The sequence below is a fragment of the Coregonus lavaretus genome (assembly GCF_964263955.1).
Source record: "Coregonus lavaretus genome assembly, contig: HAP1_SCAFFOLD_4413, whole genome shotgun sequence".
In the NCBI taxonomy this organism is placed as follows: Eukaryota; Metazoa; Chordata; class Actinopteri; order Salmoniformes; family Salmonidae; genus Coregonus; species Coregonus lavaretus.
The window spans coordinates 27,732-50,666 of record NW_028158938.1 but is presented as its reverse complement, the minus strand read 5'-3'; the positions used below and the strand labels follow the sequence as shown (position 1 = coordinate 50,666).

At 47.0% G+C, this 22,935-nt stretch overlaps 3 protein-coding genes across 6 annotated transcripts; all 3 read left to right on the top strand.

The window, feature by feature from the left end:
- Window positions 1-2,509: 2,509 nt before the first annotated feature.
- rlim (ring finger protein, LIM domain interacting) lies at window positions 2,510-10,553 on the top strand. 3 transcript variants are annotated; one of them, XM_084197709.1, is made up of 4 exons: window positions 2,510-2,605; window positions 4,779-5,014; window positions 5,842-5,943; window positions 6,119-10,553. In XM_084197709.1, the coding sequence occupies exons 2-4, from the start codon at window positions 4,846-4,848 to the stop codon at window positions 8,416-8,418; spliced, it is 2,571 nt and encodes an 856-aa protein (XP_084053835.1). In that variant the 5' UTR covers window positions 2,510-2,605; window positions 4,779-4,845; the 3' UTR covers window positions 8,419-10,553. The 3 variants fall into 3 exon arrangements, with proteins under 3 accessions (XP_084053835.1, XP_084053833.1, XP_084053834.1); XM_084197707.1 differs by having other exon boundaries at window positions 4,768-5,014; XM_084197708.1 differs by having other exon boundaries at window positions 2,510-5,014.
- A 2,188-nt stretch (window positions 10,554-12,741) lies between these two features.
- glod5 (glyoxalase domain containing 5) lies at window positions 12,742-20,902 on the top strand (the record flags this gene model as incomplete). 2 transcript variants are annotated; one of them, XR_014612596.1, is made up of 5 exons in its annotated part: window positions 12,742-12,798; window positions 13,198-13,389; window positions 13,670-13,825; window positions 14,165-15,402; window positions 15,453-20,902. XR_014612596.1 is itself a non-coding variant. In XM_084197711.1 (4 exons), 4 exons carry the CDS (start codon window positions 12,742-12,744, stop codon window positions 14,309-14,311), a joined length of 552 nt encoding a protein of 183 aa, XP_084053837.1. In that variant the 3' UTR covers window positions 14,312-20,902. The 2 variants fall into 2 exon arrangements, 1 of the variants encoding a protein (XP_084053837.1); XM_084197711.1 differs by having other exon boundaries at window positions 14,165-20,902.
- Window positions 15,956-20,902, top strand: LOC311123446 (uncharacterized protein; the record flags this gene model as incomplete). The annotated part of the gene is made up of 3 exons (XM_084197710.1): window positions 15,956-16,025; window positions 17,187-18,536; window positions 18,624-20,902. The coding sequence occupies 3 exons, from the start codon at window positions 15,956-15,958 to the stop codon at window positions 18,716-18,718; spliced, it is 1,515 nt and encodes a 504-aa protein (XP_084053836.1). The 3' UTR covers window positions 18,719-20,902.
- Window positions 20,903-22,935: the final 2,033 nt, after the last annotated feature.

Genomic DNA, 22,935 nt, shown 5'->3' with positions numbered 1-22,935 from the left:
CAGCTATTTCCATGTTAAAATGTTATGGGATGCATTTTCTCCACTGTTTTGATGGTAGGCCACTCTGGTAGGCCTACATTATGATCAAATAGCCACAGTAGCCTACTTGGCCACTGTTAAAACGTTAACTTAAAGCAGTTAGAGCCTCAGTGTTCACAGTAAACATGCGCTGGAAGTTGTAACAAATTTTTACAACTATCAAGTTTGTGCTCAGCAGACCTGAATTTTGCTCAGCGCCCAAAAAATGTTGAGGGAACATTGGTGGAGAGACTTATAAATCATGAAGGACGGCTTCAGGCCAGAGCCATATATTTAGATGTATGTCTAGCCTATACACACGACTCTGCTTCAGGCTAAACGCTGCTTATCTGTCTGTAGCCTACAGCACTATGGGAAGTTCCCAATCCACCTGTGTGGACTACAGGGTTTATTAGGCCTGGATGCATGCCACTAACTGGTAATTGGTTGGGCTACAACATGGTCTTCGATCAGGTAGATCCCATTTGGTTGGGCTACAACATGGTCTTCGATCAGGTAGATCCCATTTGGTTGGGCTACAACATGGTCTTCGATCAGGTAGATCCCATTTGGTTGGGCTACAACATGGTCTTCGATCAGGTAGATCCCATTTGGTTGGGCTACAACATGGTCTTCGATCAGGTAGATCCCATTTGGTTGGGCTACAACATGGTCTTCGATCAGGTAGATCCCATTTGGTTGGGCTACAACATGGTCTTCGATCAGGTAGATCCCATTTGGTTGGGCTACAACATGGTCTTCGATCAGGTAGATCCCATTTGGTTGGGCTACAACATGGTCTTCGATCAGGTAGATCCCATTTGGTTGGGCTACAACATGGTCTTCGATCAGGTAGATCCCATTTGGTTGGGCTACAACATGGTCTTCGATCAGGTAGATCCCATTTGGTTGGGCTACAACATGGTCTTCGATCAGGTAGATCCCATTTGGTTGGGCTACAACATGGTCTTCGATCAGGTAGATCCCATTTGGTTGGGCTACAACATGGTCTTCGATCAGGTAGATCCCATTTGGTTGGGCTACAACATGGTCTTCGATCAGGTAGATCCCATTTGGTTGGGCTACACCATGGTTGTAAAGGTCGCGGATATGGTCTTCGATCAGGTAGATCCCATTTGGTTGGGCTACACCATGGTTGTAAAGGTGGCGGATATGGTCTTCGATCAGGTAGATCCCATTTGGTTGGGCTACACCATGGTTGTAAAGGTGGCGGATATGGTCTTCGATCAGGTAGATCCCATTTGGTTGGGCTACACCATGGTTGTAAAGGTGGCGGATATGGTCTTCGATCAGGTAGATCCCATTTGGTTGGGCTACACCATGGTTGTAAAGGTGGCGGATATGGTCTTCGATCAGGTAGATCCCATTTGGTTGGGCTACACCATGGTTGTAAAGGTGGCGGATATGGTCTTCGATCAGGTAGATCCCATTTGGTTGGGCTACACCATGGTTGTAAAGGTGGCAGATATGGTCTTCGATCCTTTTTTCATTTACAGGTAGATCCCTTTGATTTACATTTACATTGAAGTCATTTAGCAGACGCTCTTATCCAGAGCCACTTACACATTGGTGCATTCAACTTTGATGATGATGATGATTTGTTGTAGTAGTAGTAGTAGTAGTAGTAGTAGTAGTAGTAGTAGTAGTAGTAGTAGTAGTAGTATAGTTGTAGTAGTAGTTGTAGTAGTAATAGTAGTTGTAGTAGTGGTAGTGGTAGTAGTAGTATTTGTTGTAGTAGTGGTAGTAGTAGTAGTCGTTGTTGTAATAGTAGTAGTAGTAGTAGTAGTAGTTGTTGTAGTAGTAGTAGTAGTAGTCGTTGTTGTAGTAGGAGTAGTAGTAGTTGTAGTAGTAGTAGTAGTAGTTGTAGTAGTAATAGTCGTTGTTGTAGTAGGAGTAGTAGTAGTTGTAGTAGTAGTAGTAGTAGTTGTAGTAGTAATAGTCGTTGTTGTAGTAGGAGTAGTAGTAGTTGTTGTTGTAGTAGTAATAGTAGTTGTTGTAGTGGTAGTATAGTAGTAGTAGTAGTAGTAGTAGTAGTAGTAGTAGTAGTAGTAGTAGTAGTAGTAGTAGTAGTAGTAGTAGTAGTAGTAGTAGTAGAAGAAGTAGTAGTATGAAAAATGTATGCACTCACTAACTGTAAGTCGCTCTGGATAAGAGCGTCTGCTAAATGACTAAAATGTAAATGTAGTAGTTGTTGTTGTTGTATAGTTGTAGTTGTTGTAATAGTAGTTGTAGTAGTATAGTTGTAGTAGTAGTAGTAGTTGTTGTAATAGTAGTAGCTACATTGGTAATATTGAGTTTGCATTTATTATTACGCCCTTAATTTTGCATGCAATAATGTTTCTGTTTTTGACAATTCCACCTCTCACCACAACGTGGCGCTGCAATCAAAGTACAGACCAAAAACAAACATCGTCCTTCCGTTTCATGCTCCCCCAGTTTCCGGAAGATCCCTGTACAATGATGGAGAAAATGGAATCCTGAGACCGTCCCCAACTATTCAAGCGAATTTGTGAGAATAAAACTACGAAAGTCCAAGATAACGAATAACGACACAAATACAAGACAGGTACTGTGAAAGGATGACAAATGTAGACGTTGTTAACTCTTATTCTAAAATATAAAGTGGGTTGTTAAATTGTGGTAACCTGTTAGCTAGCTGGCGGTCTACTAACGTTAGGAGGTAGCGCTTAGCAAGCTAGCTGTCGAACTTTGGCGTAACGGCTTCGGAAGGTGTTAGCTAGCTGACCAGCTTAATCACCTAGCTAGCTAACTGGTGTTGATTATAATTCATTAGCTAACGTTAGCTAGCTGACCAGCTTAATCACCTAGCTAGCTAACTGGTGTTGAATATAATTCATTAGCTAACGTTAGCTAGCTGACCAGCTTAATCACCTAGCTAGCTAACTGGTGTTGAATATAATTCATTAGCTAACGTTAGCTAGCTGACCAGCTTAATCACCTAGCTAGCTAACTGGTGTTGAATATAATTCATTAGCTAACGTTAGTTAGCTAACAACGTGAAAAACATATATATTGAAAGGGACCTTGTTAGCTAAATAGCCAACGTTATTCGAACCTTACTGGCTTAGTTTCATGTTGGTGACAATATGTCAGTCTTCCTTATTCCGTTTACCATATAGGTAGTTAGCTAGCATTGTTTCGATGTATTCATTCATTTACTAGCTAGCTAGCCAGTTAGCCACAGTTACGCCAGTTATGAACAACAAAAACAACGTCAAATTGCTTCCATCTTGTATGCTAATACTTATATAGAGGATAACTTAATCATATATTTTTTTTGGTGTATGTGGATGTCTATATTTAGCGAACACAAAAGGCATCAAAAGAGCTAACTAACTAATTCCACAAATGACTGCAGTTTAAACGTTTCTCGTTAGCCAACGTTATATGGTCTGTTAGTTAGCCAAATGTTTATCCTGCGTTAACTAGCTAGCAAAGTTTTGTCTTGTCAACTTGAAATGTTTGCCATGGTCACAACTTGAAATAAAAAAAAGAATAATCTTGTTAGTGTATTGTTAGCTAGCAATGGTTTTGCCACGGTAAATGTTAGTTAACAGAGTTGTCTGCATCTTTTAGATGCCATTTTCAGCCAGATGCTAAGGATGTTAGCTAGCTAGCATGCTAATTGTTAGCTCACCAGATGATTCCATTTTGTTTTTCTCGACTTTGGTCTGACTGGTAAGTTGCTGATTTTTAATCGAAACACGGCATTCCGTTTAGATAATGCTTTTAAAGGAGGTGGCATTGTTGCATCGGAGTAAAGGATTACCACCAAGCCAGGAATAATTTTCCTTGATATCTGAAACGTCCTCATTAACTGTAGTTTACTGAACGTAGTTAACCTGTTTTCTGCTATTTGTTGATGAATGTCATTTAGGGGTGACTAGCTCTGCTTTTTTTTGCCTTGTCAATAACATCAAAATATGTTTTTATTAATGTGCTGCATGTCATGAATCTGATCAGTCTCCTGCCTGTGGCCTTCCCCACCACTACCCGGGCAGTCTCCTGCCTGTGGCCTTCCCTACCACTACCCGGGCAGTCTCCTGTCTGTGGCCTTCCCCACCACTACCCGGGCAGTCTCCTGTCTGTGGCCTTCCCCACCACTACCCGGGCAGTCTCCTGCCTGTGGCCTTCCCCACCACTACCCGGGCAGTCTCCTGTCTGTGGCCTTCCCCACCACTACCCGGGCAGTCTCCTGCCTGTGGCCTTCCCCACCACTACCCGGGCAGTCTCCTGTCTGTGGCCTTCCCCACCACTACCTGGGCAGTCTCCTGCCTGTGGCCTTCCCCACCACTACCCGGGCAGTCTCCTGTCTGTGGCCTTCCCCACCACTACCCGGGCAGTCTCCTGCCTGTGGCCTTCCCCACCACTACCCGGGCAGTCTCCTGTCTGTGGCCTTCCCCACCACTACCCGGGCAGTCTCCTGTCTGTGGCCTTCCCCACCACTACCCGGGCAGTGTGTTTGCTCTGCTGACCCTTTGCTGTGTCAGTCAGCTCTGCATTTCTATTCTCTACCTGTTGTTGACCCGCTACAGCCCCTTCTCTCAGCCTGCTTCCTGTCCAGGTTTCTTCCTTCTAGGGACTTTTTCCTGACTAGTTCTTGCTTCTGCTTTGCTTGCTCATTGGGGTCTAGGCCGGGCTGCTGGAACAGCCATTATTGACAACTGCTGATGTAAAAAATACATTTTGATTGATTACATTTGATAGATTATCCATAGCAGCTGGATCGTGGTGACTCAGCGATAGACAGCGTTTATCTCCCGACTTCATTCCCTTCGACACCTGATGGAGGGCTCCGACAGTTCTGAGCCGGGCGCCAGTGACCAACCAGAGGCCCAGCGCAGGCGGCAGCAGGCCCGGCTAGACCGGGAGGAGGCCTTCTACCAGTTTGTCAACAACCTGAGTGAGGCGGACTACCGGCTAATGAGAGACAACAACCTGCTGGGTACCCCAGGTAACTGCCTCTCCTTTAATACACCTGTAGTAACACCTGTTCTAAACCTATAACACACCTGTAACACTTCATTAGACAACAACCCCAGGTAACTGTAATGCATATCTCAGAGGGTTAACAGAGCAGTGTAGAGATGGATTTTCTATCTCATTTAAAAGTTAGATGTCTTCGCTTTCTTGTAAATGTAGGGCCTTGTTTTTCTACTGCAGGTTTGTGGGTTGAATGACTTTTTCGGTCAGCTTTTTTGGATTGGCTATCTAAGGTCGTTGTCCCAGGTTTGAGTTTTTCTTATCATGTCACATCCAGGCCAGTGGATTGGGAGGTGGGCAGTAAGTTTGAAGCGTCTGATAGTGGAGCACCTTTCCTGGGGAGAGTGGTGAGAGGACAGGGCCTGTCCTGGTAAGTCTGGTGGTTCTCAGTACTGTCCTGTTCCTGTGTAAACAGGAGATATACTACAGCTTTATTGGCAAATGATAGGGTATTTACGGTACTAAATGAACCAGTGTCTGTATAGTGAGTTGTAGTTTCATCCCTCCTAGGTGAGATCACAGCGGAGGAGTTGTTGAGTACTAGGGTATTTACGGTACTAAATGAACCAGTGTCTGTATAGTGAGTTGTAGTTTCATCCCTCCTAGGTGAGATCACAGCGGAGGAGTTGTTGAGTACTAGGGTATTTACGGTACTAAATGAACCAGTGTCTGTATAGTGAGTTGTAGTTTCATCCCTCCTAGGTGAGATCACAGCGGAGGAGTTGTTGAGTACTAGGGTATTTACGGTACTAAATGAACCAGTGTCTGTATAGTGAGTTGTAGTTTCATCCCTCCTAGGTGAGATCACAGCGGAGGAGTTGTTGAGTCGGCTGCAGCAGATTAAGGATGGGCCAGAGCAGCCGCAGCCTAGCATCAACAGCACTGAGACTGGAGAAGGAGGTAAGGCACGGCTGAACTTTTCATTATGTCATTCAAGCAGAAATTCAAATTTGGCTACTTTTAAAGATGGAATCCTTAATGGTGAAATTGCAACAACAACAAAGTCACTGCAAACAACACTGTCCCCCCCCCCCCCCCCCCCATTAGAATGTTGACATGTTCTGTCTTCCATTAGAACCGGCAGAAGGTCCAGAGGACCCGTCTAACGGCGACACCCTCTTGGATTGGCTGAACACCGTCAGGCGGACAGGCAACACCACCCGCAGTGGTCACCGAGGCAACCAGTCGTGGCGGGCGGTGAGCCGGACCAACCCAAACAGCGGAGACTTCCGGTTCAGTCTGGAGATCAACGTTAACCGTAACCTGGCCGAGCAGCAGGCCCGCGCCGAGGGGGAGACATTGGAGGGGGAGGGGGAGGCTCAGGAGGAAGCCCCAGCAGAAGCACCTGGCAATGGGGTGGAGGCAGGTGTCGGAGTGGAGGTCCAGCCTGAGGCAGGGACGGAGGCAGGGACGGAGGCAGGGACGGAGGCAGGGACTGAGGTGCCCATGGAGACAGGAGAGGTGCTGGAGGAACCAGTTGTGGAGGAGCTGGCTGTCATAGTGGAACCAGAAGCGGAGATGGAGCCAGAGGCTGAAGTAGAAGCAGAGATGGTACCAGAGTTAGTAGTAGAGGTGGTCCCACAGCCCCCCAGCCCTGCCGCCACCACCCCTCCTGTCTCCAGCCCTGCCATCACCACCCCTCCTGTCTCCAGCCCTGCCATCACCACCCCTCCGGTCTCCAGCCCTGCCATCACCACCCCTCCGGTCTCCAGCCCTGCCATCACCACCCCTCCGGTCTCCAGCCCTGCCATCACCACCCCTCCGGTCTCCAGCCCTGCCATCACCACCCCTCCTGTCTCCAGCCCTGCCATCACCACCCCTCCTGTCTCCAGCCCTGCCATCACCACCCCTCCGGTCTCCAGCCCTGCCACCACCACCTCTCCTGTCTCCAGCCCTGCCACCACCACCCCTCCTGTCTCCAGCCCTGCCACCACCACCCCTCCTGTCTCCAGCCCTGCCACCACCACCTCTCCTGTCTCCAGCCCTGCCACCACCACCCCTCCTGTCTCCAGCCCTGCCATCACCACCCCTCCTGTCTCCAGCCCTGCCACCACCACCCCTCCTGTCTCCAGACCAGCCAGTCCCGTGGTGCAGGCCATCCCGGCCCCAGCCACTCCCAGCCCCCCCCCTGAGGATCCTCCGCGACGGGGTCAGAGACGAGCCCGCAGCCGTAGCCCCGAGCAGCGCCGGACCAGGGCTCGCACCACACGGAGCCGTTCCCCTCTCACCCTGGACCGCCTGGACGGCCTCCCCCACCATGTACCCACCGTCGCCCCCTCACACAGCCCCGCCTCCCCGCCCCCTCAGGCCGCTGCAGAGGGAAGCTCACGGACTCGACAGCACGTTCCGTTCCGGCAGAGCACCGCAGACTATGAGGCCCAGTCAGCCGGAACAGGGTTTGACACAGGGTCTGGGACCACCCCAGAGCCCCCTACCGCCCCACCCCAGGAGGGAGCAGCAGGACCACGCCCCCCCACCATCATGCTGGACCTGCAGGTGCGTCGCGTGCGTCCAGGTGAGTACCGCCAGAGGGACAGCATTGCTAACAGAACCCGCTCACGCTCCCAGAACTCCAACAACACCTTCCTGTACGAGAGTGAGAGGGGGGGATTCCGCAGGACCTTCTCCCGGTCAGAGCGTGCAGGTGTGAGGACATACGTCAGCACCATCCGGATCCCCATCAGGAGGATCAGTGACGCAGGGCTGGGAGAGGCCACCTCTATGGCTCTACAGACCATGATACGACAGATCATGACCGGCTTCGGAGAGCTCAGCTACTTCATGGACTCAGACTCGGACTCCTCGGACTCAAACCGTGGCGCCGGTAACCCCACCGGCGCTGCCGACCTGGCCGAGGCGCTCAACACTCCCGAGGGGGGAGTAGCCGGCATGGCGGTGGGGGCGGAGCCTCCTGTCTCCGTGGGCGGGCCTAGTGTGGGAGGAGCCGGGGAGGCAAGGACAGAGGAGAGGGAGGGGGAGGAGGGGGTTGGTCTAGGTCTGGCCCCAGGGATAGGTTTAGGGGTGGGGGGTAGAGCTCGGCCCCGCGCCCCCATCAGTCTGGAGGAACCAGGGTCACTGCCCTTCCTCCGCCTTGCTCACTTCTTCCTCCTGAATGATGAGGATGAGGAACAGCCCAGAGGACTCACCAAGGAGCAGATCGACAACCTCTCCACCAGGAACTTTGGGGAGAGTGATGCTCTGAAGACCTGCAGTGTGTGTATCACAGAGTATGCTGAGGGGAACAAGTTGAGGAAGTTGCCCTGTTCCCATGAGTACCATGTTCACTGTATCGACCGCTGGCTGTCTGAGAACTCCACCTGTCCCATCTGCCGCAGGGCCGTGCTGGTGTCTGCTAACCGGGAGAGTGTGGTCTAACCGGCAGGGTCAGAGGTCAGGGGTCACCGGGCCAGGCGGCCAACCACTGCTCCAGACGGACAGCTCCAGTGTATAACACCGTTTCAGTTCTGCAGGCCTTTCTCCTAGTCAGGCCATTTACATTGTTCCGGTTTTCTTTTTAAGCCATCAGTGAGTTTTTATCCAACTGACATGCCGGTGTTTGGACAGACAGACGGAAAGTCAGACAGACAGACAGACAAGACCGAGAGACGGACTGACAGGAAGGAAGGAAGTGTCCTTATAGACTCTGTAGGAAGAGACATGAGAAAGAGATGCCACTGTCCCCTGTTGGCCAACAGACCCCACTCTCCCTTACCTGTCTTACCCCAAAAGGGACTCCACTGTCCCCACCTGACCCTGCTCTCCACCTGAAAGACTAACTGCATTTATCAATACTCTGGAACGGCTCACAGACTGTCAGTGTGTCAAAGCTTGCTGAATTAGTTTTTAAGTTAAAAATGTAGAATGTTGTACAGTCTTTAATGGGGAGAACACAAGATGTGACGGACTTGGATTCAGTTTGGAATTCTTAGCTATCAGTTTATTTGGAATCGTATTGCATCATATTCAGGACATCGGACCAATAGTACTGATTATTGATTATGAATTGTGTTGAAGCGTCGTTGAGATGGGATGTGGGCATTTAGTCTAACTCCAGCCCATCACATGAAGCATTTTCTGTTTCTGCCCTCTGACAGTGTTTCATCATGACCTGGCCTTTATCCACAAAGCATCTCCCAGTAGGACTGCTGATATAGGATCAGGCCATATAATCGTATTCATTATGACCAACTGATCCTAGATCGGCAGTCCTACTGTGATGCGCTTTGTGGATACGGGCCCTGAATGATAATGAACCTCCTAGTGATCCTAACCCTGTGATGTCACCATGACAACCTGTTGGTTCTGCTGCAATATCACCAGGAAGTGAACCAGGACGGCTGCATTATGGCTCCGTCCCAAACGCCACCCTATATATACCCTCTAGGACTCTGATCTGAAGTAGTGCTCGATATAGGGAATAAGGCCATCTGGGAATCACTTTGATGGTTTCCATGTGTTGTTGCGTGAAGGATCTGGATTTAGACCCCGGCCAGGCCAGGTTAGAGCCAGGCCAGGTTAGAGCCAGGCCAGGTTAGAGCCAGGCCAGGTTAGAGCCAGGCCAGGTTAGAGCCAGGCCAAGTTAGACCCAGGCCAAGTTAGAGCCAGGCCAGGTTAGACCCAGGCTAAGTTAGAGCCAGGCCAGGTTAGACCCAGGCTAAGTTAGAGCCAGGCCAGGTTAGACCCAGGCTAAGTTAGAGCCAGGCCAGGTTACACCCAGGCTAAGTTAGAGCCAGGCCAGGTTAGACCCAGGCTAAGTTAGACCCAGGCCAGGTTAGACCCAGGCCAGGTTAGACCCCGGCCAGGCCAGGTTAGACCCCAGCCAGGCCAGGTTAGACCCAGGCTAAATTAGAGCCAGGCCAGGTTAGACGCCGGCCAGGCCAGGTTAGACCCCGGCCAGGCCAGGTTAGACCCCAGCCAGGCCAGGTTAGACCCAGGCTAAATTAGAGCCAGGCCAGGTTAGACGCCGGCCAGGCCAGGTTAGACCCCGGCCAGGTTAGACCCCGGCCAGGCCAGGTCAGGTTAGACCCAGGCCAGGTTAGACGCCGGCCAGGCCAGGTTAGACCCCGGCCAGGCCTCTGTCCTCTGTCTAGGCCTAGAACGTCTAGCACCAAGAGTCTTCTTCATATCTGGAACACCAGTGCAATAATAACTACAAAGTGGAAAACCTGAAAGAAAACTAGGGAAAACAAAGCGTAATATTCTAAACTTGTATATTATTATTTCTAAAATATTGTAGACTGAATATTCACACTTAAAATGAAGACTTGTTCCCTTTTTAAAATGTGTTAAGCTTTTTATTTTCTAGAGCTTGGTTCTTTCTGTACATTCCGATAGCACTATTTCTTGGCGAGCGGTGGGACTGTAGGATGCTATACGTTGGCTGTACGTGCAGACGGAGGGAGGGAGCGTTCTATGCCATGATGACATCACATTATTCTATAGGTTCCATGTGTTCTCACGGTTGCCGTCATTACCTCCTCCCTGTATAAATAAAGTTTTGGGTGGTTGAAGCTCTGTTATTGTTGATAATGACCAGCTGTAAATTAAATGTATTCTGTCTTTCTGGCAGCGCTTCCCTACTAGCCTGGCTGTCTTCATCATGGCCTTCTACTGCAGTGTGTTGGGAATGCGTCCCAAATGGCACCCTATTCCCTATAGTGCACTACTTTTAACCAGAACCATTTGGGACACCCTGTGGGACACCAGATGGGACACCCACTGGGCTCTGGTCAAGAGAAGTGCACTATAAAGGGAATAGGGTGCCATTTGGGGCATAAGCCAGTCCTGTATTTTAACAGGATGTAGTTTAATATCCGAATGTTCACCAAGGGCACCCAACCATCTCTACTAGTTGTTTTGCCTTAGTTGAAGGATATATATTTTTTTAATATTATTGTTGATCCACACGGAAGATGTGGGTAGTTCAGTTCACACGGGGATGACTTTGAGAGGGCCACGTTACAACTAGCCTGGTCGTGAACTAGGCTTCTCCAAGGGAGGCGTGACCACTTGATTTTGGAGGTATAGCATCGCAGTAATCTATTGTAACGGACACACCCGTTGGAAAGGAGTCCTGAAAGGCTGTTTTAACCCACAGGTGGAGCACCTCTTCAGAGGGAGACGGACAGTGAGGTGATTATATGATCACCTCGATCATAACCAAGTGGGAAGGTGGTACCAGTTGGATGCTTTTAAATGCTGTTATTGAGGTCATTTCCTTTGTAGGTGACATCAGAGGGCAGCATGTGGAAGCTGATGATGGAGTTTTAGTCATTTAGCAGACGCTCTTATCCAGAGCGACTTACAGTTAGTGAGTGCATACATTATTTTTCATACCGGCACCCCATGGGAATCGAACCCACAACCCCGGCGTTGCAAACGCCATGCTCTACCAACTGAGCTACATCCCTGCCGGCCATTCCCTACCCTACCCTGGACGACGCTGGGCCAACTGTGCGCCGCCCCATGAGTCTCCCGGTCGCGGCCGGCTACGACAGAGCCTGGATTCGAACCAGGATCTCTAGTGGCACAGTTAGCACTGCACCACTCGGGAGTCTCGGGAGTTTCCCGCTAGTAATTACCAGTTGGGGCGTTCAAGTGGATTTTCCTAGTTGTATACATGTGATAAATACCACCTTCCCACTTGGTTATGAACGCAGCATGAAAGGCGCTGCATTGTCAATCAGATGTCTGCATTGGCCTTGCAGCATTTACAGTGAAATGGCCTCTGCATAAATCAGGGCATTCATACTGAAGATTTTTATAACTAAACCAAGAATGACCACAGCCCGTCGTTTCAAACGAGAACAAATGACTCAAAGTGGGCAGAACCAAACACGAGCTAGCGAGATCCTATTGGCGCGTTCTAGCAGACATTAGCATATTTCCCTTAGGGAACGCCTACTCTGAAGTGTGCGTGCGCAATAACTCCATTTATTGTTTAATTTTTTTATGTTGACAACGGGTAAAGTATATACAACTTTGTCCACTCTGTTCGTTACATATTTTAGTTTTGGGAACTGAAAAGTATTGAGATCAAATGTTTCATCGATCAGAAAATGAGCAGAATGTCGGCCAAAAATCCATCTTGTTCCATCTTCTCCCACTGCCGCCAATGGGCTTCTCTCCACCATATCTGATAGTGAGTGGAAACGCCAAGCGGATGCCTCAAGTGTATAGATCCTGTGAAATATCTGTCTCATTGTTCTATCTGTGTTCATTCAGGACCGAGTTCGGGAAACCCTGCCTCATTGTACCACACCTGAGCAGCGACATATTGGCTATGGCTATGTTCGGGAGCATCAGAACTGTGATGCAGCCTATCATGGGTCAATTCCGAATGACTGACGGATCTACAAATAAACATATTTAGTAGTTATTTATGATGCAAGGTGATCAGTCTCGACTCGCCCACTGTGTGTCTGACCACCTGGCCTCACAGAGCCTGAACGTTTTATATGTTTATTACAATAAAGATATATGCATCAAAACCTCCGTGGATCACTTCAAAATCTAGATTAGGATAACCATTATGTTCACATGAAGCAGATATGATTTCACCCCCATGTTTTTACGTTGTAGGCAAAATACTCTAGGAATGGCAAAATACTCTAGGAATTACGGTATTATGGTCAGGTGAATAAGAAGGAAGTGAAGGGTGAAATTTAACCCATTTGTTTTCGACCGTACAAAGGAACGATGGCGCTCCGGACTTTAGGTTTTCACTTGGGGCGTTTTCAAGGGATTTACCGCCAGGTAAGACCTGTAGAACAAAACGAATGTCACCTGTTCTGAAACGGAGCTACAGAATAGTTCCTTGTCTTTGGAAAATACTTGTATTAACGAGGGGCATGTGTAGTCGTCGACAGTATACCTTCTGTATTAAATTGTAAGCTATTAACCTGTATCTAGACTGTAATTAATATCGAATTCTACAAATCGCGGAAATGACACAGCTACAGTGGGTTCAATTACCGTAATTACCCGAATACAGTGTACCCCAGATGTTGGTTGAATTGATCATAGTACTACTTAATTTGACCACGTAGGGACGCTGTCTACACGTTAATGTGAATACTTTTGTTTGCGTTCATGTTTTTTTTTTTTTTTTGCGCACCTACATTCACCAACCTGTCTCTGGCCATGTCGTCGCAGCTACAGACCCCGTCCTGTGGGCTGCCTGTGTTCGGGGTGCGGGGGCTGCCTGTGGTGGGGGTGGGGAGGTGTAAGAGCTCCGGCCCTGTACAGGTGAGTCACCTGGACCACCTGGTGTTGACCGTGAAGAGTGTTCCAGACACCTGCACCTTCTACTCCTCTGTCCTGGGCATGGAGGTCATCACCTTTAAGGTACATTCTGAGTACTGACACACAATGTACTGCATAATCAATGATTAGTCTATTGATCACTTTTACTGAGACGTTAATTATTCTACTTCGGATAAAACGTGTGTTGTCAAAACGTTTTCTACTGTTCTGCCCATGGTAGTTTCCAGAATAGTTTCCGCTAACAACCAACAAGGTCATTAAATAAATCATAGATAAACTCTCCAACTGGACTGTGTAAGCCTGTGGAAAAACTCCAGCAGATGCTAGCCTTCACCAGTCTCTCTCTTCTTCTTTACCCCAGGGTGACCGTAAGGCGCTGTGTTTTGGGCAGCAGAAGTTGAACCTGCACCAGGTGGGTCAGGAGTTTGAACCCAAGGCTCTGAGACCCACTTCAGGATCAGCTGACCTCTGTCTCATCACCGCCACCCCCCTGGATGCTGTAGCTACACACCTAAAGGTGACACACACACAGACACACACACAGTAGACACACACACAGTGGACACACAGACACACACACAGTGGACACACAGACACACACACAGTGGACACAGCGATACACCTCCAAGTTATCTAGTACTTGGTTTCAGTCCTCCACCTGAACCTTATGGATGGATATGTTGTCTTCCAGTAAGTTGCTGTTCTGCCATGTCCTGCAAGTCCCTGTGTGACCATCTGTCCGTCTATCTTTCTGTCCATCTGTCCGTCTATCTGTCTGTCCATCTGTCCACCTGTCTGTCTGTCCACCTGTCTGTCTGTCCACCTGTCTGTCTGTCCACCTGTCTGTCACCTGCAGGCGTGTGGTGTTGAGATAGAGGAGGGTCCGGTGGAGAGGAGTGGAGCGGTGGGCCCCATCACCTCTCTCTACTTCAGAGACCCAGACCACAACCTGATAGAGGTCTCCAACTACCACAGACCAACAGAGACCCAGACCACAACCTGATAGAGGTCTCCAACTACCACAGACCAACGGAGACCCAGACCACAACCTGATAGAGGTCTCCAACTACCACAGACCAACAGAGACCCAGACCACAACCTGATAGAGGACTACAACTACAACAGACCAACAGAGACCCAGACCACAACCTGATAGAGGACTACAACTACCACAGACCAACAGAGACCCAGACCACAACCTGATAGAGGACTACAACTACAACAGACCAACAGAGACCCAGACCACAACCTGATAGAGGACTACAACTACCACAGACCAACAGAGACCAAGACCACAACCTGATAGAGGACTACAACTACAACAGACCAACAGAGACCCAGACCACAACCTGATAGAGGACTACAACTACCACAGACCAACAGAGACCCAGACCACAACCTGATAGAGGACTACAACTACCACAGACCAACAGAGACCCAGACCACAACCTGATAGAGGACTACAACTACCACAGACCAACGGAGACCCAGACCACAACCTGATAGAGGACTACAACTACCACAGACCAACAGAGACCCAGACCACAACCTGATAGAGGACTACAACTACCACAGACCAACGGAGACCCAGACCACAACCTGATAGAGGACTACAACTACCACAGACCAACAGAGGACTGAGGCCTTATGTCAACCTCTAACTACATGTACCACCAACAGTTTTAGCTAAACTTCTACCTTCAACCCACCAAAACCAACAGCCTTTAGAACAACCTTCAGCAGACCAACAGAGGACTAAGGGAATTCTTATATTTAGTGTTTTTTGCTTTAGCCAATGTATGTGTGATTTGGCAGGAAGATAACAGTGGCAATAGTTGGACTGAAAGGCACCTCAGGAGGACAACATCAACGTAGTTCCCATGTGTAATGTTTTAGCCCAGCCAGATTTGTATGTTAACCAATTCCTTTGTTGTTTGGCGTGATGACAGCGGCAAAATAGTACCATATCTACAGTAGGTCAGTCAGCGTTGATTCAGTATCTACATGGAATATCTTCACCTCTCTGGCAAGTCAGCGTTGATTCAGTATCTACATGGAATATCTTCACCTCTCTGGCAAGTCAGCGTTGATTCAGTATCTACATGGAATATCTTCACCTCTCTGGCAAGTCAGCGTTGATTCAGTATCTACATGGAATATCTTCACCTCTCTGGTCAGTCAGCGTTGATTCAGTATCTACATGGAATATCTTCACCTCTCTGGCAAGTCAGCATTGATTCAACAAACCAAAGTCCATTTAAGATGTAAATGTGGCATGACAGATACCGTTATAAACCCAATGCTATATCTCCAACTCCAGCTGGTCCTGTTTAGGCCTGTTTATTAATGGCTCTAACCGGTCCACTCCGACCGGTCCACTCCGGTACAGAGGTTGTTCAGTCCATATTGACGTCATGTAGCGACAGCTAGTTGTTTCAGCTAGCAGGGTTGACTGGTCAGATAGCATCACCAGGCAGGCCTTATTACACACTGTGTATCCCAAATGGCACCCTATTCCCTATATAGTGCACTACTCCTGACCAGGGTCCACGGGGGGTTCTGGTCTAAAGTAGTGCACTATGTTGGGGATGGGAGTGCCATTTGGAACCTCTCATTCTGCTGACCCTCTGACTGTTAGTTTAGCGGCATGTGTCCCAAATGCCACCCTTTTCCTAACGGGGCGCTGATCAAAAGGAGTGCCATAAATATGGAACAGGGTGCGATTTGGGAGGCAGACATCCTGTTTTCTCTCCAAAACTATTGGCCTGATCTGGCGGGTCGCACTACAAAAAACCTGCTGGAACAAAGTCTCCATGTCAGTTGGGCTGGCTAAGCTCAGCTACTTAAAGTGCCCTGAAATAGTATGAAGATTACGTCAATTAAGTGGCATTATAGCTGTCTGTACATCATGTCCCCCTGGCCTGGCTGCTTGTGTTAAGGTCTGTATGGCTGTCTGTACATCCTGTCCCCCTGGCCTGGCTGCTTGTGTTAAGGTCTGTATGGCTGTCTGTACATCATGTCCCCCTGGCCTGGCTGCTTGTGTTAAGGTCTGTATAGCTGTCTGTACATCCTGTCCCCCTGGCCTGGCTGCTTGTGTTAAGGTCTGTATGGCTGTCTGTACATCCTGTCCCCCTGGCCTGGCTGCTTGTGTTAAGGTCTGTATGGCTGTCTGTACATCCTGTCCCCCTGGCCTGGCTGCTTGTGTTAAGGTCTGTATGGCTGTCTGTACATCCTGTCCCCCTGGCCTGGCTGCTTGTGTTAAGGTCTGTATGGCTGTCTGTACATCCTGTCCCCCTGGCCTGGCTGCTTGTGTTAAGGTCTGTATGGCTGTCTGTACATCATGTCCCCCTGGCCTGGCTGCTTGTGTTAAGGTCTGTATGGCTGTATGTACATCATGTCCCCCTGGCCTGGCTGCTTGTGTTAAGGTCTGTATGGCTGTCTGTCCATCCTGTACCCCTGGCCTGGCTGCTTGTGTTAAGGTCTGTATGGCTGTCTGTACATCCTGTCCCCCTGGCCTGGCTGCTTGTGTTAAGGTCTGTATGGCTGTCTGTACATCCTGTCCCCCTGGCCTGGCTGCTTGTGTTAAGGTCTGTATGGCTGTCTGTACATCCTGTCCCCCTGGCCTGGCTGCTTGTGTTAAGGTCTGTATGGCTGATTAATGCAATACAGAAAACAAGCCCTTCTATATAAAAAGCCTTTGTATTGTGTGTGTTGATTCCCATCACACGGTGTAACTGGTGTGTCATGTTAAGTTAACATGTTACTGTGAGTGTAGAGGTCCCAATGTAAATGTGTCACACACATTGACACACATACGCAACACTGACGACATGGGGTTGCTGGAGGAGGAGAACCAACTTCCTGTTAATGCCCATTAGGTACTAACTTCCTGTTCTTAGTGCCCATTCATCCATCAGGCCTAGGTCCTAACTTCCTGTTCTTAGTGCCCATCCATCCATCAGACCTAGGTCCTAACTTCCTGTTCTTGGTGCCCATCCATCCATCAGGCCTAGGTCCTAACTTCCTGTTCTTAGTGCCCATTCATCCATCAGGCCTAGGTCCTAACTTCCTGTTCTTGGTGCCCATCCATCCATCAGGCCTAGGTCCTAACTTCCTGTTCTTAGTGCCCATCCATCCATCAGACCTAGGTCCTAACTTCCTGTTCTTGGTGCCCATCCATCCATCAGGCCTAGGTCCTAACTTCCTGTTCTTAGTGCCCATTCATCCATCAGGCCTAGGTCCTAACTTCCTGTTCTTGGTGCCCATCCATCCATCAGGCCTAGGTCCTAACTTCCTGTTCTTAGTGCCCATCCATCCATCAGACCTAGGTCCTAACTTCCTGTTCTTGGTGCCCATCCATCCATCAGGCCTAGGTCCTAACTTCCTGTTCTTAGTGCCCATCCATCCATCAGGCCTAGGTCCTAACTTCCTGTTCTTGGTGCCCATTCATCCATCAGGCCTAGGTCCTAACTTCCTGTTCTTAGTGCCCATCCATCCATCAGGCCTAGGTCCTAACTTCCTGTTCTTGGTGCCCATTCATCCATCAGGCCTAGGTCCTAACTTCCTGTTCTTGGTGCCCATCCATCCATCAGGCCTAGGTCCTAACTTCCTGTTCTTAGTGCCCATCCATCCATCAGGCCTAGGTCCTAACTTCCTGTTCTTGGTGCCCATCCATCCATCAGGCCTAGGTCCTAACTTCCTGTTCTTGGTGCCCATCCATCCATCAGGCCTAGGTCCTAACTTCCTGTTCTTGGTGCCCATTCATCCATCAGGCCTAGGTCCTAACTTCCTGTTCTTAGTGCCCATCCATCCATCAGGCCTAGGTCCTAACTTCCTGTTCTTGGTGCCCATCCATCCATCAGGCCTAGGTCCTAACTTCCTGTTCTTGGTGCCCATCCATCCATCAGGCCTAGGTCCTAACTTCCTGTTCTTAGTGCCCATCCATCCATCAGACCTAGGTCCTAACTTCCTGTTCTTAGTGCCCATCCATCCATCAGGCCTAGGTCCTAACTTCCTGTTCTTGGTGCCCATCCATCCATCAGGCCTAGGTCCTAACTTCCTGTTCTTAGTGCCCATCCATCCATCAGGCCTAGGTCCTAACTTCCTGTTCTTAGTGCCCATCCATCCATCAGGCCTAGGTACTAACTTCCTGTTCTTGGTGCCCATCCATCCATCAGGCCTAGGTCCTAACTTCCTGTTCTTAGTGCCCATCCATCCATCAGGCCTAGGTACTAACTTCCTGTTCTTGGTGCCCATCCATCCATCAGGCCTAGGTCCTAACTTCCTGTTACTGCCCATCCATCCATCAGGCCTAGGTCCTAACTTCCTGTTCTTAGTGCCCATCCATCCATCAGGCCTAGGTACTAACTTCCTGTTCTTTTTTTTTTTTTTTTTTTTTGGTGGGGGGTAGATCAGCTTTAATATTGCAGATAGATTGTAACTTCCATCAATGTAATTGTCTGCATCACTTCCAATCCCCCATGTTTTATATATATACAGTGGGGGAAAAAGTATTTAATCAGCCACCAATTGTGCAAGTTCTCCCACTTAAAAAGATGAGAGAGGCCTGTAATTTTCATCATAGGTACACGTCAACTATGAAAGACAAATTGAGAAAACAAAATCCAGAAAATCACATTGTAGGATTTTTTATGAACTTATTTGCAAATTATGGTGGAAAATAAGTATTTGGTCACCTACAAACAAGCAAGATTTCTGGCTCTCACAGACCTGTAACTTCTTCTTTAAGAGGCTCCTCTGTCCTCCACTCGTTACCTGTATTAATGGCACATGTTTGAACTTGTTATCAGTATAAAAGACACCTGTCCACAACCTCAAACAGTCACACTCCAAACTCCACTATGGCCAAGACCAAAGAGCTGTCAAAAGGACACCAGAAACAAAATTGTAGACCTGCACCAGGCTGGGAAGACTGAATCTGCAATAGGTAAGCAGCTTGGTTTGAAGAAATCAACTGTGGAAGCAATTATTAGGAAATGGAAGACATACAAGACCACTGATAATCTCCCTCGATCTGGGGCTCCACGCAAGATCTCACCCCGTGGGGTCAAAATGATCACAAGAACGGTGAGCAAAAATCCCAGAACCACACGGGGGGACCTAGTGAATGATCTGCAGAGAGCTGGGACCAAAGTAACAAATCCTACCATCAGTAACACACTACGCCACCAGGGACTCAAATCCTGCAGTGGCAGACGTGTCCCCCTGCTTAAGCCAGTACATGTCCAGGCCCGTCTGAAGTTTGCTAGAGTGCATTTGGATGATCCAGAAGAGGATTGGGAGAATGTCATATGGTCAGATGAAACCAAAATAGAACTTTTTGGTAAAAACTCAACTCGTTGTGTTTGGAGGACAAAGAATGCTGAGTTGCATCCAAAGAACACCATACCTACTGTGAAGCATGGGGGTGGAAACATCATGCTTTGGGGCTGTTTTTCTGCAAAGGGACCAGGACGACTGATCCGTGTAAAGGAAAGAATGAATGGGGCCATGTATCGTGAGATTTTGAGTGAAAACCTCCTTCCATCAGCAAGGGCATTGAAGATGAAACGTGGCTGGGTCTTTCAGCGTGACAATGATCCCAAACACACCGCCCGGGCAACGAAGGAGTGGCTTTGTAAGAAGCATTTCAAGGTCCTGGAGTGGCCTAGCCAGTCTCCAGATCTCAACCCCAGGAATGGGCCAAAATACCAGCAACAGTGTGTGAAAACCTTGTGAAGACTTACAGAAAACGTTTGACCTGTGTCATTGCCAACAAAGGGTATATAAAAAAGTATTGAGAAACTTTTGTTATTGACCAAATACTTATTTTCCACCATAATTTGCAAATAAATTCATAAAAAATCCTACAATGTGATTTTCTGGATTTTTTTTCTAATTTTGTCTGTCATAGTTGATGTGTACCTATGATGAAAATTACAGGCCTCTCTCATCTTTTTAAGTGGGAGAACTTGCACAACTGGTGGCTGACTAAATACTTTTTTTCCCCACTGTACACATACATACACACACACACATACATACATACATACATACATATCCTTTAAAGAAAATATATTCCCCTTTATTACTTTCCAACCCCACCACCCCTTCCCTAATTGGAGTAAACTAGTGAACAACAATGCTTAGGCCTCTACTTCCAGCTTATACTTACTATATACATTTTATGGACACAGTCAATATTACAATAATTATATTTTGTTTCTTTTTGCTCCTGAACTTCCTCTACTCTCAACCTCTCCGATCATTTTCATGATGTCCATCCGGTTTGCTTCTATATGCCATATCTTTCTAACTGTGCTCTTTCACAAAAGCTCTCAACCTATAACCTATATACTTATTGTGGACACAGTATTCTGTACATTAGTTATCTTGTTGTTACTAGTTGTTGTTATTAGTCCCATCCTTCAACTCCATTCAACACCACCCATCTATCTCTTAACACCATCTATATAGGATTTCTATTTGCCATATATTTTTCAACTGTACTGTGATGTTTCACAAAAGTTCTGAACCTTTCTATTCTCATTGCTTATACAGATTGTAAATTTGAAAATAAACATTTTTGCTAAAAGTATTATTATATTATTGATCGATTGACTATGACTTTTCAGATCACCCAGTAATGCTATCTGCAGGGTTAGCTCCAGGTAAATATTGCAATCCTTTAGCCATTCCTGGACCTGTGTCCAAAAACAAGCTACAAATGGACAGAACCAAAACAAATGATCTAATGATTCTGTCTCTTCGCAGCAAAATCTGCAGAGCTGGGAAGATTGTATCCCCCATATAAATAACATTCTATTGGTAGCAAGAATTTTATATAATAATTTAAATTGAAAGATTCTAAGTTTTGACTTGCCGTTCCAAATAAAATTGAATATTTTTTATTCATATCATTTAAAAAACTGTTCGCTAGGCGTAGGCAAGCCCATAAGCAAATAGGTAAACTGGGATAATACTAAAGAGTTAATTAGGGTGATTTTTCCACATATTGACAGGTATTTACCTTTCCATGGTAGCAAGATCTTATATATTTTTGCTAACTTTCTATTAAAATGTATTGAAGTGAGATCATTTATTTCCTTTCGGATATGTATTCTGAGTATATCCACATCACCATCAGACCATTTTATTGGTAAATGGTAAAAATTGTATTTTTTAGTGATCCAATACGTAATATAGTACATTTGTCATAATTTGGTTGTAATCCAGAGAGGTTAGAAAATGTATCTAGATCCTCTATGAGGCTGTGGAGGGATTCTAGTTGTGGATTTAAAAGAAAACATGAATCATCAGCGTACAATGACGCCTTTGTTTTTAAGCCCTGGATTTCTAACAGAACAGAAAATATATATACAGTGTGTGCAAATGTAGCAAGTTATGGAGGTAAGGCAATAAATAGGCCATAGTGCAAAATAATTACAATTAGTATTAACACTGGAATGATAGATGTGCAAGAGATTATGTGCAAATAGAGATACTGGGCCATTAGAAATGTTAATAGAAATGTTAAGGTCATTTCCGATTGAGCCGACATATGAAGCGTTTACCGTGAATGCAGGAACATTGCCTTTAAATTTCAATCACGTTGTAATGTTGAACTTGCGCGATGCGGATTGAATAGAGACCTTAGTGCCTTATTGCAAACAGGACGCATGTTATGGAATAATTTTATTCTGTACAGGCTTCCTTCTTTTCACTCTGTCATTTAGGTTAGTATTGTGGAGTAACTACAATGTTGTTGATCCATCCTCAGTTTTCTCCTATCACAGCCATTAAACTCTGTAACTGTTTTGAAGTCACCATTGGCCTCATGGTGAAATCCCTGAGCGGTTTCCTTCCTCTCTGGCAACTGAGTTAGGAAGGACTTCTGTAACTTTGTAGTGACTGGGTGTATTGATACACCATCCAAAGAGTAATTAAAAACGTCACCATGCTCAAAGGGATATTCAGTGTCTTTGTGGTTAAATCTGTGTTTGAAATTCACTGCTCGACTGAGGAACCTTACAGATAATTGTATGTGTGGGGTACAGAGATGGGGTAGTCATTTAAAAATCATGTTAAATACTATTATTGTACACAGAGTGAGTCCATGCAACTTATTATGTGACTTGTTAGGCACATTTTTACTCCTGAATTTATTTAGGCTTGCCATAACAAAGGGGTTGAATAGTTATTGACTAAAGACATTTCAGCTTTTAATATTTTATTAATTTGTAAACATTTCTAAAAACACATTTCCACTTTGACATTGTGGGATATTGTATGTAGATGAATCCATTTTTAATTCAGGCTGTAACACAACAAAAGGTGGAAGAAGTCAAAGGGTGTGAATACTTTCTGCAGGCGCTGTAGATCACATTTCCTAACATTGGTTTTGTTTTCACTTAATAACCAGGTAACAAAGAAAGGCTTGGTCCTTATCTGGAATAGGCGTTGTTTCTAGTAACGTCCACTGTTGCCAAGCTAATCTGAGCATTAGAGCTCGTTTAAAGATATCTCAAGCCTTCCTGGTTTCAGTGTTCAGGATCTGTGATATTTACGGATCAGTCATCCATTGTGTAGAATCATGGCTCATCTGGGAAACACCTGAGAGAAAGGAGT

Bases quoted from the DNA above. Each gene is read 5' to 3' on its own strand.
- rlim (XM_084197709.1), top strand. From the start codon at position 4,846: ATGGAGGGCTCCGACAGTTCTGAGCCGGGCGCCAGTGACCAACCAGAG. The intron at 5,015-5,841 runs GTAACTGCCTCT...CATCCCTCCTAG, and splicing joins CAACCTGCTGGGTACCCCAG to GTGAGATCACAGCGGAGGAG. The intron at 5,944-6,118 runs GTAAGGCACGGC...GTCTTCCATTAG, and splicing joins CACTGAGACTGGAGAAGGAG to AACCGGCAGAAGGTCCAGAG.